At 39.3% G+C, this 19783-nt stretch overlaps 2 protein-coding genes and 1 long non-coding RNA gene across 4 annotated transcripts; 2 read left to right on the top strand and 1 right to left on the bottom strand.

Annotated features, from left to right (window-relative positions):
* The first annotated feature begins 822 nt into the window (after positions 1–822).
* Positions 823–7089, top strand: sec11a (SEC11 homolog A, signal peptidase complex subunit). Of its 2 annotated transcripts, none has more exons than XM_015343788.2 (6): positions 823–908; positions 4028–4137; positions 4748–4897; positions 5731–5850; positions 6289–6346; positions 6448–7089. In XM_015343788.2, the coding sequence occupies exons 1-6, from the start codon at positions 837–839 to the stop codon at positions 6496–6498; spliced, it is 561 nt and encodes a 186-aa protein (XP_015199274.1). In that variant the 5' UTR covers positions 823–836; the 3' UTR covers positions 6499–7089. The 2 variants fall into 2 exon arrangements, with proteins under 2 accessions (XP_015199274.1, XP_006628953.1); XM_006628890.3 differs by lacking the exon at positions 823–908 and adding an exon at positions 2019–2215.
* LOC107076970 (uncharacterized) lies at positions 1180–1996 on the bottom strand. The gene is made up of 2 exons (XR_001478095.2): positions 1942–1996; positions 1180–1686 (listed from the first exon to the last, which is right to left on the bottom strand). It is a non-coding gene; the product is annotated as an uncharacterized lncRNA (long non-coding RNA).
* An 8812-nt stretch (positions 7090–15901) lies between the features above and the next one.
* nmba (neuromedin Ba) lies at positions 15902–18066 on the top strand. The gene is made up of 3 exons (XM_015343379.2): positions 15902–16219; positions 16711–16910; positions 17774–18066. Exons 1-3 carry the CDS (start codon positions 16054–16056, stop codon positions 17828–17830), a joined length of 423 nt encoding a protein of 140 aa, XP_015198865.2. The 5' UTR covers positions 15902–16053; the 3' UTR covers positions 17831–18066.
* The last annotated feature ends 1717 nt before the right edge of the window (positions 18067–19783 follow it).

Below are 19783 nucleotides of genomic sequence, written 5' to 3' on the forward strand. Positions count from 1 at the left end.
AATGGAAAAACTAAGGTTGCTGCTGGAAGGGGTGTTAGTGGGGCCAGCAGGGGGCGCTCACCCTGCAGTCTTTGTAGGTCCTCATGCCCCAGTATAGTGACACTATACTGTAAAAAGGCGCCATCCTTCGAATGAGACGTAAAACCGCGGTCCTGACTCTCTGTCGCCAATCATGGCCTCCTAATAATCCCCATCTATGAATTGGTTTCATCACTCTGCTCCCCTCCTGACTGAGAGCTGATGTGTGGGGAGCGTTCTGGCGCACTATGGCTGCCGTTGCATCATCCAGGTGGGGCTGCACACTGGTGGTGGTGGAGGGGAGTCCCCATTACCTGTAAAGCACTTTGAGTGGAGTGTCCAGAAAAACACTATATAAGTGTAAGGAATTATTATTCTCAATCACAACGTTAATCCTCAGACATGTTAATGAGTTATCCAGTGTCCACAGCCGGCCCAACCCACGGGGGTAGGCGGCGGTCAATTTCGATATTTCGGCAGGCAAGAAGGATCACGTCAGGACTACATACACCCGTCCTCGCCAGGGTACACGCAGGTAAAAGAATACAATGCATTGTGTGTTGACAACTATAGAGGATGCAAAGGAACAAGTCATGGGTTTGTTCCATGCTGAGAAAAAAGAAGAAAGAGAACGCAACGTTTCGGCCGTGGAGCCTTCTTCAGGTGTGAACTACAGAGGATGTTTGTCCATAATGTTTACTAAAGCCTTTATGAGCACAAAGCATTCGACCCCCTCTTGACCCGGGTCCCCAGCGCGCCCAGCCTCACGCGGGCGCCGGCACGTGCCCGGGGGCGCTCCGTCTCCGGCGGCGGGCGCGATGGAGGAACCGGCCGCCGTCCTCTGTCTGTCAGGCCTCAGCCAGGAGGGCACAGGCCTCCCCGCAAGACAAGTAAGCCGGTTAGGGATCACGTCCCGGCGGCGTACCACCTCTCACGGAGAGCGCCGTCGAAGGAAGGGGAAAAAAAAAGTTTTAGAAACAAGAAAACCGCATTTCGACAGGAAAACGCATTACAATCCAGCAGCTGCGTGAATGACTAGCACCAGAAATAAAGATATTTTACCACTCGAAAGATATCCGGGGAGGAACGATCAATTTCTTTCTCATATAAATTAATGTATCCGAAGTGGAAGATGAGAAACCAAAGACGCCAAACCAAATATCAATTCACGGACTAAATACGCCCAAATGAATTTATTACACTGACAACAGACAGAAACAGCGGTGAAACGCCTCATAATCTCTGGAGTTTGGCTGGTTTAGCAGTGCTAGCTGATTTCAGACAGCTGATTTAGACTTCTAAGAAAGCTATTATAAATTCCCAGTCTAGTCAGTTTGCCATAAATTGTCAATTTTAAAGCCTTTTAAAGAATCAAAATGATGGCTTTAGACAACTAACTAAAGGTGAATTTTGACAGACGCAGGATTAATCGGTTTTAAATGCGATGCAGCACAATTTTTGTCTTGGATCCTCGGTCCAGAATCCGACCTGAGGTGCCTTATGTGCGGAGCTCGCATGTTATCCCTGTTCTGGACGGGTGTCTGTAACCTGTCCCTGTTTGTAAACCCTGTCCTGGCTCGCCGGGGGATATTACCAGGAAAAAGCGTCATTTTGGCAGCTGATGTGATGTCAAGAGTAACGCTGTATAGGCCCAGGAGCAAGCGAGTACTGGGAGTACAGAGAAACAGAATAAATATCAAACATTTGTAAAGCATTAACAATTGATAGGCACGACACAAACAGTGGTTATATTTTAAAATGGCAAAATTGCAAAAGGATTACAGTGTTTTTACGATTACTGATTGAGAGAACAAATATTTTAGGAACAGCAGTAATTAAAACAGCTATCAAACTGATTAGATAAGATCAGTGGATTAGTTAGTTCCCGAAATCAACCAAGCTACATACTGTAAACCGAGTTACCTGTCCTCTGAAAACTTTCTTGTTTTGTATCGGGCTTGACTGTCTGTCCCTTTCTTCTGCTTTCAATAAAGTTCGAGCAAAAGAGGCGGGGTTTCCGGTATTGAAACGCCGGAAAAGCTGCATGTAATACGTTATGTGTGTTTTATTTTCTGTTCTCTTCTATCTTTTGTACTAAAATCTCAAATTGATTTAAGCTGATCGGAAGTAGTAAATATCTGCTAAAATGCTGTCTCTTGATTTCCTCGATGATGTGCGGCGCATGAATAAACGCCAGGTAGGTTTGAAATATCGGAGTTCAGAAGCGGGTTTGGACGCGGTTTAGAACACGTCGCCTTAGAACAGTGGGCTGATGCTGTAACTTTATAAAGGAAATTGGGCTTCTTGTAGTTTAAGTGATTAAGCAGATGATTTCTATTACATATTGCACCAGTGGAGCCACTGGTGGTGTTTTTCTCCTTGTGTTAAAATAGCCCAAAGTGCGTTTTAAGCCTTTTGACTTAAAGTGTCTTATTCGTGTATTATATCGACGGTGTACATTTTGCAGGTGTATGAGTGATTGGGGGTGATAGACCTGAGTAGTGCATTTTAAAAATATTTACTTATTTTCCAACATGTTTGTATACAGTTGCCTAAAACCCTAAAAATGGTTTATTTATTGATTTGTTTTGTGTTCTACACACCGAAAAAAGAAGTCATTTTAAATACCTAAGTGTATGTGAGATGTGGGGTGAGGTGTCGGAAGTGTTCATTAAACAGTTTGATTAGCAAGTTCAGGCACCAAGGCTTCCGCTGTAGTTTGACAGCCGATGCAGTCAATTCAATACTCAATAATAATTCAGTATAATTAAGTCAGACTTTGCGTTGCACGTGTATGTGTGCGCATATTTTAAAACTTAGTTAATACCATTTACTGCTATTTTAGTATGATGTAAGGCAATGGTTCTCAAGGTCTGATCATGAGGTAGCCGTCTCTGCTGGTTTTTGTGCCAACTGGGCTCTTAATCATAAAATAACGTCACTTTATTAGCCCTGTACAATTTCTTGCATTAGGAATTCGTCTTTTCGCATACCCCAGCTTGCTCTCCATGGGACACAGACACGCAGGGAGAGAAGTTTGGGGTCAGAGCGCAGGGTCAGCCATTGTACAGCACCCCTGGAGCAGTTGGGGTTAAGGGCCTTGCTCAGGGGCCCAACAGAGTAGGATTCCTCTGCAGGCCACAGGATACGAACCGGCAACCTTCCAGCCACAGGCACAGATCCTGAGCCACAGAGCCACCGCTCCGCTTATCAGCGCTCACAAGTGCTCATTGGTGCCTCTAACTGATCTGCTTAGAATGATGCCGTCTCTTGGTGTTCTCTCATTTTAAAAATTATTCCCTTATTTCTGGTTCAGCAGCTCTTAACAGGTGATCAGTTGATAATGAATATACAGATGGGAGTGACATTGAGAGTCAGTGTTTGTCCTTCTGCTTAAGTCAAGCTGGTTATATTTCAGCTACAACACATGCATGCAGCTATTCTGAAACCGGCACATAAGCATTTAAAAAGAGGAATCAAATGCAATATTGAAATCGGTTAGCACTGGCGATTAAGGGTCTAATTGAAACAGAAACCATTGGGGCTGGAGATTCAGTTACATCTGGTTTTAAGTCCATCCTGGATGCTTAATTACCATGTTTTTTTTTCTACTGGTGCTTTTGTCTGTTCTGAAATTAATGATCTCAATGCTGCAAGTACACCAGCTCTTGTATTATTACCCTCCTTTGTGATGAATAACCTTCTGCATTTGTTTATTCCCTTATTGTACCAGGTAAGTTAATTGCAAACATAATTCTCTTTTATAGGAATGACTTGGAGATCTGTTTTGTAAAGCTGAGCAAATACCCCCAAAACAAAACATTTAAGATATAAAATAATTTTCTGGTTTAGTGTTGTTTAATCTGTTGTATGTAGTTAAATTAGCATGACTCTTATTTTGTCTAATGCATTTATTTGCTGAATTTATTTGTACATGACTTAAATGTTTTTTAATGTTAAATCTTAAAACAGAAATAGTAACTTTTTTCATTCTGTTTTCAACTTTCAGCTCTACTACCAGGTACTGAACTTTGGTATGATTGTTTCTTCAGCACTGATGATCTGGAAAGGCTTGATGGTAGTCACAGGCAGTGAAAGTCCTATTGTGGTTGTACTCAGGTAGGTGGTGGATTCCTACACTGGCTATCTGATGGCAACTAGGTGATATCCTACTATGCTTTTATGTGGACCAGTGTAAAAAGATGAGTGAATTAAATAAAACATTTTATAATGTGAAACATTTAACTTTTACCAGTCTTATATGAGATAATGCTGCAAGTATCAGTGGCTTCAGTTAGGCTAATACACCGCCTGGCATGGCAAAACAATAACATGTTATTTTTCTCTAAATTTGGAATAAATTTCCAATGTTTTGTGTACGGATGCGCACCAGGTATGTATCTCTCCATGTACAGTGCTAGTCATGTATTATATTGCTGTGTGGGAAATCAAACAGCTTGTGTAAATGGACTGCCTATCAGAATTGGCTGGTTATTGAAATAGAATTCCATACAGCCGCCTTTCATTTGAGTTTACTTATGGTCTTGCTGAGAAAACCACTTGACAACTTGAAATTGTTTTTACTGCAGGTTCTGCTGTTTGTAAAAAATGAGAAGATGCAAGGAGGTTATAAACCCACTTTCTTGTTTGTCATTCACTCATGCCATATCTGTATCCAGATGCAATGCTGAGATTGTTTTGAGTGTTGTGTCATTGTCATTGCTTGTAGTGGGAGTATGGAGCCAGCGTTTCACAGGGGAGATCTACTCTTCCTGACCAACAGAGTAGAAGATCCCATCAGAGTTGGCGAAATTGTGGTCTTTAGGATAGAGGGAAGAGAGATTCCTATAGTACACAGAGTTCTTAAAATCCACGAAAAGTAAGTTGTACATTTTATCTGAACATCTTAAAACAATCTTCTGTGTGATCAGTGATCACCCTTTATGGTGAGAGGTGGAAAACTCCGATCCACACTACAAAACAGATGGTAACATTTATTAAAATGGTTTTATAAACCCATTTAGTTTAATATTGATGCTAAAGCTGAGTAGATAATATTTACATTTCAAAGCCTTTATGGAGAGATTTTTGTTGATCTTCTACAATCACTGACAAAATGTTGTTAAATACAGAAATGCAAGGAGAATTTTGTTGTCTACGTCAATACATGGAAAAATCGTTTTTTAATATTTTTTTAAATGGTTGTCACCAAATCACACATGGTCATCTTGATCTTTGCTGGCGTTAATATATCAAGTCTGACAGCAATGTCTCAGCATGCAGCCCTTCTGGTCCTCTTGACTGTTTTTCATACCTTAATGAGTATTTATATAAAGCATCTCTTCACTAATTAAGGAGACACGTACAAATTCTGCAGTGGGTTGGAAAACCTGCAGGTTGACTACCCAGGTAATTGGCTTTTGCATTGTTTTCTTATAACTCATTTTCTGATGGGTGGCTGTTTGACTCACTTTTAAAATCTTAAACACTTCCATAAATAAAGGGAATGTATACAGTTTTTGTCTTATGTGAATCACAAAATAAGCATTTTTTTAGCATGAACTTTATATGGGTCTGTCCAGTTAGTATACTTAAATGAATCATTCTCACTGAAATCCCTGTATTGGAAAAGCTTCTTGAGGACTGTTTGTCACACCTGTTTTTTCATCTTGTACATTTTCATCAATATGGTGTTATATTTCTGTTCCTTAGAGAAAACGGAGACATTAAGTTCTTGACCAAAGGTGATAACAATGCAGTGGATGACAGAGGACTGTACAAGCAGGGGCAGCACTGGCTGGAGAAGAAAGATGTTGTGGGCCGAGCCAGAGGGTAAGCCTTTCAACTGCTTTATAAAGCAGCTTCATGGTCACACGCTTAACACTGATCCTGTGCTTCCTTCACAAAGCATTTAGGTTGTCATGTCAATAGGAAAATTTAATTTATTATATTTTTCTGGTGAATATTTTACCAGAAAGTTTTTAAGGTTAAATCTGCACTTTCTGTCACTTGAGGTAAAGAGGGCTTTTCCTCTTAAAAGGAAGTGCTGTCTTTTGGGGCATGAGATATAGCACCACAATGAGGTAGCCTATTTTATCTTTGGAAGCAATAATAGTTTTAAAATGCCTTTTTTAAGGATGATTAGATGTCTGTGGCTTTCTATAAAATGAAGAAGAAAACAGTTCAGCGGAGTGACTGTTGATGGTATCATGCAAGTTGATGGTTTAATGCAAGTCAATTAAAACCAATGCCGTTTACGTTTCTTTTTAGTTTTGTGCCATACATAGGAATTGTTACCATCCTCATGAATGATTACCCAAAATTCAAGGTAGGCACTTCAGTGTTTTTTTGCTTGTGTAATGTGCTAAATAATTATCTAGTAGATGTGATTGCACCTGGTCTCTGAATGCTTGTTTTGTTTTTACTTAGTATGCGGTTTTATTCCTCCTGGGTCTCTTCGTATTGGTCCACCGGGAATGAGGAGCCGGCCATCAGGGGAGCTGCTGCCGGGCTCATTACAGACACATCGCCAGTGTTAGAAAGAGATTTTGTGTAATGTACAAATTCAGTTTACTATTGGAAATCCTACAGCTGTATTCGGAGTCAAAGACTGCTTTTCTACTCAAGCCTTACCAGGCAGCGGTATCCAACCTAAACTCCAAGCTCTACAAGTCATTTGCTTTGTCGTCCTGGGGGGAAACTTCGGTCTTAATTAAGATATGCTCTGTAATTTTTACACATTTGCTGCCTTTTGCCAACCCCAGTTGCATTTTTGGCCATTTTCTTTTTTCCATATATGTTAGGAACCAACTTGTCTGTCATACGTTTTTAAATTTAGTCATGTAAGTTTTTTTATATTTAAAACATCAGCAGCAGCTTAAACTGATGTAGCATCAGTGCCCATGCACATATAGTTGAACATAGTACTGAGCTCTGAAGACCGGCTTTGGAGTTAGTCAAAATTCAGCCGCCTTTAGCCTCTGAAAACACTGCAAGGAAGTGTAATGTCCCAAGGTTATCAGATGCCTAATTTGTGAAAACAAAAATAAAATAATTTCCATTTTCTCTGAATCTAGACTATTTTTTCACTTTAATTTTGCTAGGAAACTGTTTAACTTACACAAGTGATAAAAACATAAATGTTACCTGTTAATAAAGTAATTTGCTTACTTGTAAGTTCCATATTTCCTATTCCTTAGGATATATAAAATGTGCTGTTAATCAGCCAGGTAAGTTATGGTGATTTTCCTTAGCTGCCAAAAGCATGTGTAATTAGCTTATTTTGGCTTTGAAAGCAAACACTTTCTATGCAACAATTCTGTATATTTCATTGCAAAATTACATACTGTACGTGTCTGGTTTGGCAAATTCTTTAAACAAGTGAATTGTTTATTTCAATTGTTTATTACACCATGTGAATGCTGTTTTAGTTCTTGTCCTAGAGTGAAATTTATTCTACAATACAAGTAAAAAAAGAGCAGGTTGTGTGACCCATCTAGCTGTTGGCTAAAATCTTTATTATGATAGCTTAACTTGTTACTTGGCTTCGACTGGTGAAAGATTTCACGAGTCTCATTGGCATTGCTGTTTTAGTGAGAGGAAGTACATGAGACGTACAGTATATGATTTTATCCTTCAAGGACCATACGGTAATGAGTCTGCATTACTGGAATTGTTACACCACCTGAAGCCTGGAATAATTGTGGAATATTTTAAAACCTTTACTTCTTAAAAAAAGGAATTGGCTTTAGGAGGCTAAAACGGGAAACTGTGGTGGCACTGCCTAGACTAATCTGGGAGAAGAGCAACTTCTATGGGAGCCTGGAGTTTGAAATCTAGCTGACATGACCAACAGAACTGGTAGATGACCACTGCTTCACCGCTGGTGGAGTCCATTTGGGCGATATCCCTGATGTGGATGTGTCTGCCCTCCTGTTTGATATGTAAAATTGTCTGCAAGCAGTGTTAATGACATATTTCAAGTCCTAATGAGTGTCCTCTGTATGTTGCTTATGCTTCAGCCTCAAACACTAGAGAATAAATCAACAGCTCCTTGATCATGGATGATTGGTAGTTAATATACTTGAGGGTCATTGTAAAAGATAAAGAAGTCCATTTGTGCGGTTTCAGATCGTGATTGTTTTGGGTAACCTCCAGATCTTTCTTGTGCTCTATACCGATTAAACACCCTCTCCTCCTATAGCACATTGAACAAATGGAAAATGCACCCTTTTATTGATTGTTACATCCTTTTATCCATTCCCTCTTTGGTTCTATTAAGGACTGTAGTTCTACAAATACATTGCTGTCCTTTAATATTTTGCAGGAGGGGTGATTTTTAATAGAGATTAAGTAATTGAAATAACACTTTCTTTAAGTGGCATGGTTGAGCTATTGCCTCCTAACTCCAGGATCCCTCTGGTTACCTGGATTCAAATCTTGGTGAGGTCAAGTGTGAAATCTGATGAGAGAGACGTACTGTATACCTCCAGGAGTGTTAGAAGGGCCTTGTAGTACTGCCAGCATAGGAGCATATACATTCAATATAAAATGAGTAGTTCAAATATGTCACTGTGTGGAGTTTTTAAGTGTTCAGGTTAATTGGTATCTATCTGTATATTCTCTCCCCCCATCCTGTCCACAGTGTAATTCTGGCTTGTGTTGGGCTAATCTTTAGATCATAAAATAGCACAGTTACAAGACCAGGAATTGTAGACTGGAGCATTATCAGCCTGTGTCTTAGTTAACAGCTTTATGAATGTAGGCCTTGTACTCCTTCATAATCTACAGTTATGTTCTTAGATCTGTCATGCTTTTGTTTCACGGCTACATATTGTAAACAGACAATACATCAAACACTATTGTTCATTGACAACTAATGCAATAAAAAATAAGATGTGGTGATGGAAATCTGTTGGTAATGGTCAGTAGAATTTGAGGATTTGTTTGATAGAAAAAAAAGAATATAAAACCATACAGTAAGCAGCAGAGAACGACGTGTTCCTTGAGTACACGTTACTCTCCAGTGACAAGATTAATAACAGATTAGTCAAGGCACAGGAGGAGATTCTAGGTGTTGAATGATTTAAGATGTACCAAGAGTAAATAAGATTAACAGCATCCACACCATTAAATGTGCTACATTTAAAAACAATAACTTAATGTTTTTCCTTGTTATTGGTAGGATAAGCTAGTGATAACTGCAGGAAATTGAAATGGAAACTTTGAAAATTGTTTTTAACTTTCTTAATTTTTTTTCATCATTTTATCAGAGACAGAACAACAAAGACTGATTTTGCAGACTGCAGAATGACTTTGCAAATTAAAATGTTTTCCTGTCACTTTTTAGCATTTCTCCTTAAATTTTCAGAAGCTTGCAATCTTTTATTTTTTACAGAAAAATACAGTTTCAAACCACAGTGATGAAAACTGACTACACCTGAAACACCATAGAACAATGACAGCATCCGTGTAATAGGTAAACATCTCTCCTAGCGGATGCTAGTGTCTTGAAAATAATAAACCTTTAGTAGAAGAAAACATGAAATATACAGATAGCCTTGCTTGCTTTATTAAGTGTAAACCACACATGCCATTGTCATCAAATATCATTTGCATATTTAATCAACTTTTACTTTCCTTTTCTACCTTCATACTTTAAAAAGCTCCAAATAGACATCCGTGTATGCATTAACACTTGTACAATAAAGAGTGTTTATTAATATTACTTAATGATTTGGCTGACATTTATCTAAAGCACCTTCCATTTGCACTAATATTTACAGCAGAGTATTTTTCTCCAGCAATCTGCCTAAGATTTGAACCCTCAGTCTTTAACATAAGGGTCAAGAGTGCTCACCACTACTACACATTGCACAGTAGTAACATGTGCCTTTGTAGAATATTGACAGTAACTGAAGGATGTGGTGTGCGGAGCTGTCTAGGCATTGATTGGGTTATAGCACCTCAGGCTGCAATCTATGTAGCAGCTGTTGATTGCTTAATGTGACACAGTGCTGTGAAAAAGTAGGTACACCCCTTGAAAAGGTGTGTTTTTCCAACATATTTGCATGTATGGATATTTGATCTTCATTTCAACAATATTGATAGATAAAGGTGATCTAATTTAACAAATATCAATGACAATTATTCTTTGCAATCATGTATTCAACAAAAAAAGCCAGAAATGCAATTGTCTTGTCTGCTGTGGAAAAAATATGTACGCCACCTAGCTTCAATAGCTGGTGTTGCCCGTTTTGGCAGAAATCACTTGTGGGCGTTTCTTGTAATTGTCAATCAGTCTCCTACATCGACTTGGAGAAATTATTGCCCACTCCTCCTTACAGAACTCCTTAAACTGCGTGATGTTTGAGGGCTTTCTTGCATGTACTGCCTGCTTCAACTCCTCCCATAGCATTTCTATGGGGCTAAGATCTGGCCTTTGACATGGCCATTAAATAACCCTCCATTTCTTCTTTTTGAGCCATTCTTTTGTAGATTTGCTTGATTTGGGTCACAGTTCAGCTTCTGCTTTTTGACAGATGGCCTCACATTCTCCTCAAGTACTCTCTGGTACATTGTGGAATCCATGGTTGACTCTATGATGGCAATTTGCCCAGGCCCTGAGCAGCCCCAAACCATAATGCTTCCACCACCATGCTTTACAGTTGGTATGAGGTTCTTTTGGTCAAAGGCAGTTTTTGGTTTTCACCAAACATGAGATCTGGCACTGTGGTCAAACAGCTCTACCTTTTTTCCCATCCGCCCAGAGCACATTGTTCCAGTAGTCCTGATCTTCACCTAGGTGTTGTCTGGCAAACTTCAGTCGTGCATCTATATTCTTTTTTGAGAGCAGAGGCTTCTTCCTTCCTGCCCTCGCATGTAGGGCAAAGTTGTGCAGTCCCTTTCGGGTGGTTGACTCATGCACTTTGACATTGACTGAGGCAAGACTTGCCTGTAAATCCCTTGCTGTTATCCTGGGGTTCTTGGAGACTTCCTGGAGCATCTTTCGGTCCGCTCTTGGGCTGAATTTGGTGGGATGACCAGGCCTGGATGTATTGCCAGTGGTTTGAAATTTTCTCCATTTGTAGATGATCCATTAGACAGATGAGTGATTGACTACAAATTGCTTGTAACTGGCTTTTTAAACCCTTCCCAGACTCATACTGTAGGTCCAACATCATTTATTTCTTCTGAGGGCCTGAGAGAGCTCTTTTGATCTTGGCATGATGTAGCCTCACACCTCAATTGCTTAAACCAAACCAGACCACAGCTTTGTGATGTTTATATAAGGCAGTGCCCTCCAAGTTACTCTCTGGGGATGTACTAATCATTTGCACCTGTTTTTCTGCACCTGATTCTTATTTTAGGTATTTGATGCAATGATAAATGTAGGGGTGTACTCACTTTTTCTGCACAAGGAAATTGCATTTCTGTTGATTTAAATAGCACAAATGAGTGCAAAATGTGATTTGTCAATGTGATTTTTTAAAACTCTGATCACCTTTATCTATCAGTATTGTTGAAATGACGATCAAATATCCTTTTGTCCAAAAATGTGAAAAAAGATAAACCTTTTCATGGGGTGTACTTACTTCTTCACACCACTGTAGCGCCAACTAGATAAGACCCAGTGCTATAAAGAACTGCAAACCTGGATAGGGCCAGTGCTTTAGTAAATTCTGTTTTCTTTGCAGGGACTATGTATAATACATCTTCAGGTTGCTTGGCTACCTTTTCTGTTTTGGTTGCTTTTCTTTACACATAAAAAGAAATAATTTGATAAGTCTGAAAAAAACGAATGGTTTTGTCTCCATGCAGTGAAAGGAACATATGCAGTATCTTTACATAGACATTTACAATCTTGGAGTGCTTTCCAGTCGTATATAAAGTGATTCAGTTTGTCATATTTTTCTTATTGTCAGACAGCGCACAAAGGTGTTCTCCCTGAAGGTACAAGAAGTGACAAGGACTCAAGATGCTGTAGACATCAACATGATGTTTTTTCTCCTTTCTATGAATTATCTTACCGTCTTGTTTTTTGTTTCAATATCAGGATCATTTACCCACACATCTACCAATTAACATGGGGAGTCCAGTCATTACTGAATTACCCTGAGATGATCTGATCTCCTTATCTTAACAATATTCATAAATTCATTTAATCACAATGCTAGCCTGTCATCTATCCTTTACCAGAAAACCACTAATTCCTCTGAGGGATTTTGGAAGCCAGGAGCATAATCCAAAAGCACAGGAGACAGGACTATACTCTGAATGAGATGCCACTCTAATTCACTCTAGTTTAATATTTTGTAGTTTTTTGTGTAAAATATATGTATCTACTGTTTTCTCCTTTGTTAAGTGCATGCATGAATGTTACCAAGGGGAAGACAAAATATCGGCAAAATGAAAGTAAAACATATTCACCTTTTATATTCGATTGACCTGATAACATATTGCACTCATTTAACTTATCTTCAAATTTCAGATATTTCACGTAACATTCTGAACTGTAGATGCACATATCCTGGAGTTTGCTGATAGAAAACACCAATAATCTGTATGGGTTCTGTTTTTATTAAATAAGTCTCAAAGCTGGCATGATATCTTTATGTTGTAATCTCTTGGTGACTTTTTCTCCAGTCTACTGAAATATAATGCAAGCTGATGTTCCTCAGGGTTGAAACGTGAAAAAGCAATCACTCTTTCGCACTCTGTTCGGTGCTGGATCACCTGGTGAAATGCTTCTATTTGAAAACATGTAATGACCTATATGTTTTGATCAGCTATTATTATATATAAACAGTTCAAAACAGAAACACTGAAAAAGATGCATTTGATCTTTCGACGTTAATTTATTCTTTGTGACCTTAAAAGAGCCGGACTCATACTTAGTGACACTGTGAGCCCTGAAGAAAGATGTGTCTGATTGTATTGGCTTGTTAACTCTGCTTCACTTGCAAATTACCATTGCTTTCTGTAAACATAATATTGCCTCCAAGAAAATAACTGTTTAGTTTAGTATTATTCCTCTTTAAATGGCTGTATTTATTTAATTGTTTTGCAATGTTGGCACAGCACAGGTACCCTGCATACACGAGACTTTGTAATCTATTCTGATTTTAAATTACAATTTGAAATGTGGGTATCTACTCGATATATAGGACAATTCCTCTCAGTGCTTTAATTTTTCAATTAATAAGTGCTGTGGAAAAAATACAGCACACAATATTTACATGTACAAAAGTGGATAGATTATACTATATAAATACCGAAGCATTTGTCCAAGACAGCTCCAAATAAAGGAGCACGTTGGAGAGAGAAAATTAAGAAAAAATGTCATCAAGAGCATGATCACAAAGGTCATGGATGGAGCTGCAGAATGCAAAGCTGTTGCTAACGAAGCCTATTTTTAGCACTGAGACATGAAGGGAATGCGCAGTGACAGGGAGAACTCTGATTTACAGCTTCAGTGTTTGTGACAATCGGCAGGTTTTCCTTACTCATAAATCCAATTAGCAGAAAGGCTACACAGGATGACTTATTCTCTGCAGCCGGCCATGAGTGTGTGCTGCCGCACTGAGATACTGAGACACACCGGGGCTTCACGGGGAGAAATCTAACACATGAGACACCACTGATAACCTGTCGCTCAGGGGAAACAGCAGCGCCTCCTGTGGTGAAGAATCTCCGAGGGGGGTGTGCTGTGGCTGGTAATGGATTGCATTTTCAGTTTGAATCCCTGGGCCCCTGTTGTCTGCTCTTCTGTCAGGCGTGATGCCCAGAGCACAGGCAGCGTGGATTTCCCTGGAGTCGTCTTGGATGTTTGGAAATTCTCATCTGCATGGGATTCTCCTCTTTCAGTGTGAAAGAAAAAAAATCACAAAAAATTCACAATCAACTCCATATGTTCTCTCCCAGAAAGGATTCAGGTTCAGTTTAGGCGGTTCGTTCAAAAGCCGGTTGTAGTGAAACACATCAGCCTGTAGCCCTTGGTAAGTGACAATCCCAGGGGGGAGTTTTGCAGGTTTTCTTGGGCTGGTAATAGGAAGTTCACACCTAAGTGAATGAGATACATTTTTTTTCTGAGGGACAACTGGAGTTAGTTTGGTGGAGATGACAGGACCACTGAACCCAATAATCTACTACAGACCATCTACAACGCTGTTTTTGACTTTTATTCAGGGCTAAAAGCACTCTGGTACAAACACTGGAGAAGTGAAGTATGACCCCAGTCAGTGTGTTTTGAAGCACTTAAGTGCCAGTTTACACCTTAAAATGCTTCTTCTTCATAAAGTTAAAAAGCGCAGGCAACATCAAGCCAGTGTAACTTATTCTCGTTTGTGTTGGCTAGAACGTCTCATTCTCTCACATTTTCATTGCTACCTTAACCTGCTATGTTAATATTTTTTTATGGCTGTGCTGGGCTAAGCAGAGTGGCTGTAAATAATATGAGCGGAGCTTCACAGGCAGATAATAGCCTGTCAGGAAGGTATCAATACAAGATAAACAGTTTATCGTGCAATTACATTTCTCTTTGGGCATATTTGGGCTCTTCTTTCTGGGGCAAAAACCCTTAAATATGTAGAATATTTTAAGAAGAAACGGAAATTACCGGAAATAGGAAAATTGAATTTCTTGTGCTGGTGTTGAAAGAGGTTTGTGATAAGAACATAGTAAAAATAGGCGAAGTTATTAGCTTATTTGTTCCTACGTTTTAACATTTACTATATGTACAATGAATGGCAAGTAAAACATTTGATTGAGGAAAACTAGTAAGAAGTTCAAAGGTCCAGAGATGGCATATAGAGGCAGGCAACAGGCAGCTCTATTACATTTAATCAGATAACGTGATACTGTCTGACTAAATTACTGTAGGTCTAAGAAGAAAGGATGTGTCTTGTGCCGAATGATATTTAACACCCCTTTCGTGCCACTTCACAGTCTGCTTGGTGAGAAACACCTATGCCTTCACATGTTAGCGCGATCAGTCTGCCGACAAGTGTTAATGGAGAAATACATTCAGTCCCCACTAACCAATTAATCAAATTGTGTTGAAATGTTGAAACAACATAAAAGCTTTACTTTCTCTACCTGAATGTGTTTTCGTTAACGCCAACCTGTGCTAAACCGTTATTGCATTAAGGGAACACGTTTGTACATTGTTTTTAATTTCACACAGGATCACTGTCTTACTCTGATTTACAGATAGTGGGGTTTTGTTTTAAATGTCACACTACAGGAACTTATTTGTAGTTGCAGTTTTTTATTAGGCGGTAATACGTTCCAATGAAATTCTGGAATGCTATGTTTCCTCTGAGCTGCACTGCTTACTGAGCGTTGTACAGTATATGCTTCAGACCAGTGACCTATTTTTTTCATTTATTTCATATCCGCCATAAAAGTAACAATGAGTAATAGAATAGATCACCCCCATTGCATCTGCTCACGTTTCCTCTATACTTAGGATTTTGAAAACGCAGATCTGTTTCTGCTAGCAGTGTTGATGTTTGCCGTATTAGAAGCCCTAATAATCGTATTTATTCCTTAAAAATTGCCTTAGTTTCGTATTTCCTTTATCGACTCAGCCCGGAGTGCTTTCACAATCTGATACATCTTCACAACTACGCGTCTTGGATTTCTTTCTTACATTTCCATTAAATCAGGACACAATCGCTTGTTCGGAGTGATCTATGTAACAGGTGCTACTGCACGGAAAGCGTGACCAGGTGCGGTCTGGAGGCGGCACGGGCGAGGAAAGGGTTAAACAGATCAAGACCGCTAGTTTTGTGTAGTAGCCCGGCCCGGCACGCGAGTAAAAAGTCACCCCTTTCTTATTCATCTGAAACAAAGCCCTCCCATTGGGGGGTATATAAGTGGAAGAGTAGAGAGCACCAAGATGAGACGGGTGGAGTACGAAGGAAGAAGAGCTCGACCTCTGCACAGCCCGTTTCCGAGACAGAAGGAGTCAGGACGGCAGCCATAAGAAACAGGACAGACATTTCTCCCACTCGTGGCGTTTTCCGCGGAGAGATGGCTGAAGTTACGGTGAACAGACTCTGTCAGCTGGGGGTCTTCACGTACCTGCTGCTGTTTTCCTACGTTTCCCTGACTACTTCAGTGAGCCTAGATCTAACAGAACTCAGAAATAAAGTTGCCAAGATCAAAGTGAACCCACGGGGGAATTTGTGGGCAACAGGTTGGTTTTTACTGTTTTTATAAGTCAGCTGTCTGTCCATATTTTTCTTCAGTTGATGTCTTTTCTCCATGCGTCTCTAAGATGTTTTTGATGTCGGTCGTACTATATACAGTATGCATATTTTATACACTTGCTCTTTTTAAACATCTATATCTTTAGGGATATATTATTCATTGTTATCAACCGGTATCTTGATATTATACGAATTTATATAAGTCAGTAAGTTTCCTCTCTGATTTAAATTTCAGGAGACTGGCTTTTTTTTTTTTTAATCGTGTGGCAGTTTCAGAAGCCCTCATATTATTACTTCGAAGTTAGCTCTCAGTCTGCATCGTAAGAAATCCGTGCTTGCACAGACTTCAAAGCCCAGTGCAGTCTTGCTTGAGCAGGACAGGTTCGATGGTGATTTTGATGTTAAAAATCAATGCGCTGCAGAACGGTAGCTGTGGGAATGTGTATGTCATCGGCTGGTCCTAACATTAAACCCGTAGGGCACTTCATGGGTAAAAAGAGCGTCCTGGACAGTCCGCTGCTGGAGCCGCCAGATGTGCCCGCTGTGAGCTCGATCCGAGTGGCGCTGAACCCGGGGGGCGCCCAGGACATGAGGGAGCTGATCACTCAGGAGGTGCTGAAAATCGCGCTGCAGACTCAGCTGCAAGACTCGCGGGGGAAAACGGATTCTAATGACCAGGTGAACCAGCGAACAAATGAATGAAAAACGAATGTTGTTGCCTGGACACACCTAGCTGAAGCCAGGTTGCGCCTCTCTGACTTCGTCGAGAGAGGCGGAGATGAGAGCGCGAAAGTAAGAGAGCCATCAAGCGGGGGGACTAGGGGTGCAGAGAGAGGGTTCGACACACCGCCGTCGAAAAATGTTTAGCGACTTTCACGGTACACTTTCTACCGTTTTTCACCTAATTAATGGGGGGGCAAAATGAAACGGGCTTTATATTGAATGGATAGATCTTCCACCGTTTCTGTGAGGTACCCTTGGGAAACCTAGTGAAAGATACCAACGGATACAACATCAAATGTGGTATCTTGGAGTGAAATAGCCTGAAAGTTTGTGGACCTCTTAAAAATCAGTGAGTGAATCACAGATAGCCTAAAGATAGGACGTGCTGTAAGGTGCAATCCACACAATCTCACTTCACTGAGTCTGCAGCCATTTATGTTCAAGTGCTAAAAATAAATTTCAGAAGAGGGAGAATGCCGTTTTATGCTGAATAAACAATAGCTCAGTTTTTCTTTCGATAGGAATTTGTTTTCTTGACAAGGAACGTTGAATAGAAATTGTTATTGTGTCACTGCTTGTCGATTTTCATCCTTATCTTGTCCCTGCTTAGACTTTATGCTTTCGATGCTGTTTATGCATTCAGTGTTGATGAAGATTCACTTCAGTTGAATGAACACACATTCTCCAATGCTTCTTTCAATGCATCTTGCGAAGAGAAGCCATACAGAGAGAAAATTGCTTTTCATTGCCATGCTTTAAACATGATGAAACTGTGCAATTGCTGTTTTGTTTGACTGTAAGATCATGTATCATTACAGGAGACTGGTTTATTAATGAAGATATTAGAAAACTACATTCAGAACAACAGAAAATGATGAAGACTCCACCTCCAGTCCCGATGGTTATAAATATGGGCCCGTGTGCAGCAAATATTTGTACATGGGTTTAAGGACTGACAGCAGATATCTCCAAAGGTTTTCATTTACAAGTGGGTAACAGGTTCGCCAAATGCTTTATTTGTAATTTATTGTAACAGTTCTATTTTTATTTATGATTATTGTAATATTGTTAAGATTTATCATCTATGTATTAAAAAAGGGGATGCAAGTTATACCTGTATATTTTTCTGACCTTTTGTGCATTACTGTAGATGTTAAGAGCTATTTATTTGAATAAAGACACAATGATTTGCAGAGAAGGAGTGCCACCCGTGCTTACAGATACTGTTATCCATTGTGGAGAGAGAAAGGGGAAATGGCTGTCTAAAACAGTCTGTCCTTTACATTTTATAGCTAAAACAAATGCAGCACTTTTAAAAGCAAACAACTGAAGACAGCTTACTTTTGCATCTGATATTTGCGTTCAGTTTTACAAATGAGGTAAGCCTTACATCTAGTCCGGTAAAAATGATTCTTTAAAACTCTGGAAAAAATCCAGAATCAGCAGGTGAAAAACATGGAAATTGCTGTCAGGAAAGCTGGCTGGTGGCGACTTTTTGCTCTACATGTGAAATGTCAGTCTCACTGAATCTACAAGGCTTATGCCTAAAGCAGCCCCCAGAATAATATTTTAAATACATACATTTGGAAATGTTAACTATCCAACATATTAATATTTAATCTCACTGTTCTTTCAGAATTGTACAGGAAAATATTGTAGAGCTCATTAGTGCTATAGATACCATGCAAAATTGATATTTTCAGCATTAAGTACTCTTGATTTTGTAACAAGAATTAGACTAATGTACAGTATGCTAAACCTAAACCACTCATCTTCTTTAACTTAATCCATCAAAAGCTTAGCAAAGACTTTCATTTTGTCTTTTTCTTTAAATACACAATGAAAAGGTGATCTTGTACCTGCATTACTATTAAGTCTCTTGCTAGAAACCAATTTAGATGTATGTCCCCAGTTGCAAGGCTGTATCTACTGCAATAGTTATATATGGGTTGTAATGAGTTAGCTGAACTCTTTGTGTAGTTTAATGAGCTACTTGCATTAGCATGACTTTTGCTCTTCTTTTCAAACCAGGAAATCTGTGTCCGTGATGTGGAGTTGACAGGATCTTTCAAAACGCTGTATTAGAACTAAACCAAACTACCTCCGACTGGAAAGAAGTAAAAACAAAAAACAAATAACCAGTCCTCCTGCATTGGTTGAGAAAGACAACAGCACACTATTAATCTACTCCCACGTTCTTAAAGAAGAAGGGTTCAGTACTGTATATTACACATCTGAACTATAAAAGATGGCCAATTCTCTCTCTAAGCTCAGGTCATTCCAGATCTAGATTGTACCAGAATATGATTTACCTAAACATTAATCATTTGAACAAGCAGAAAACAAAAACTTGTGCTTAATGTTCGTTTTTTAAAGAGTATCTTTGGTGACCTGAATATGTCTTCACTCAGCATTCAAATACACATCTTCTATGCCCCATTTGTTTCTTTTCTCCTTCACATATTGACAAGTATGAATTCTTCATTCCCATCAGAGCTTTAACATCTTCCATCAATTCTCCCCTGTCTCTCCAGTCCCAGTTATCAGCTGTCTTTTAAAGACAGTCCTTTTAAATGATTCCCTTTACCATTGGTTTAATGATGGAACGCTTCTCTCAGCACTTTCAGTATTGTAATTCTGGAGATGCAAATACATCTCTCTTGAAACAACCCTGCTGGATTAGACCACTAAAATATGAATTAAAGAGATAGGATTTTTTTTTCTTTTTAAGTAGCTGAGCTCAGATTATTTCCGTGAAAAACAATCAAACAAGTCAAACAAACTTAAATGCTAGATTTTTAAAAATTCTCAGTTAAAATCGTGATAAT

Source organism: Lepisosteus oculatus, chromosome 5, assembly GCF_040954835.1.
Source record: "Lepisosteus oculatus isolate fLepOcu1 chromosome 5, fLepOcu1.hap2, whole genome shotgun sequence".
Taxonomy (NCBI): domain Eukaryota; kingdom Metazoa; phylum Chordata; class Actinopteri; order Semionotiformes; family Lepisosteidae; genus Lepisosteus; species Lepisosteus oculatus.

What these genes read in the sequence shown, in the direction of transcription:
- sec11a (XM_015343788.2), top strand. Translation starts at nt 837, where the DNA reads ATGGAGGAACCGGCCGCCGTCCTCTGTCTGTCAGGCCTCAGCCAGGAG. An exon ending in CAGGCCTCCCCGCAAGACAA is followed by an intron (nt 909 to 4,027) that starts GTAAGCCGGTTA and finishes TTCAACTTTCAG; the next exon opens with CTCTACTACCAGGTACTGAA. An exon ending in ATGATTACCCAAAATTCAAG is followed by an intron (nt 6,347 to 6,447) that starts GTAGGCACTTCA and finishes GTTTTTACTTAG; the next exon opens with TATGCGGTTTTATTCCTCCT.
- nmba (XM_015343379.2), top strand. Translation starts at nt 16,054, where the DNA reads ATGGCTGAAGTTACGGTGAACAGACTCTGTCAGCTGGGGGTCTTCACG. An exon ending in GGGGAATTTGTGGGCAACAG is followed by an intron (nt 16,220 to 16,710) that starts GTTGGTTTTTAC and finishes TTAAACCCGTAG; the next exon opens with GGCACTTCATGGGTAAAAAG. An exon ending in AAACGGATTCTAATGACCAG is followed by an intron (nt 16,911 to 17,773) that starts GTGAACCAGCGA and finishes GTATCATTACAG; the next exon opens with GAGACTGGTTTATTAATGAA.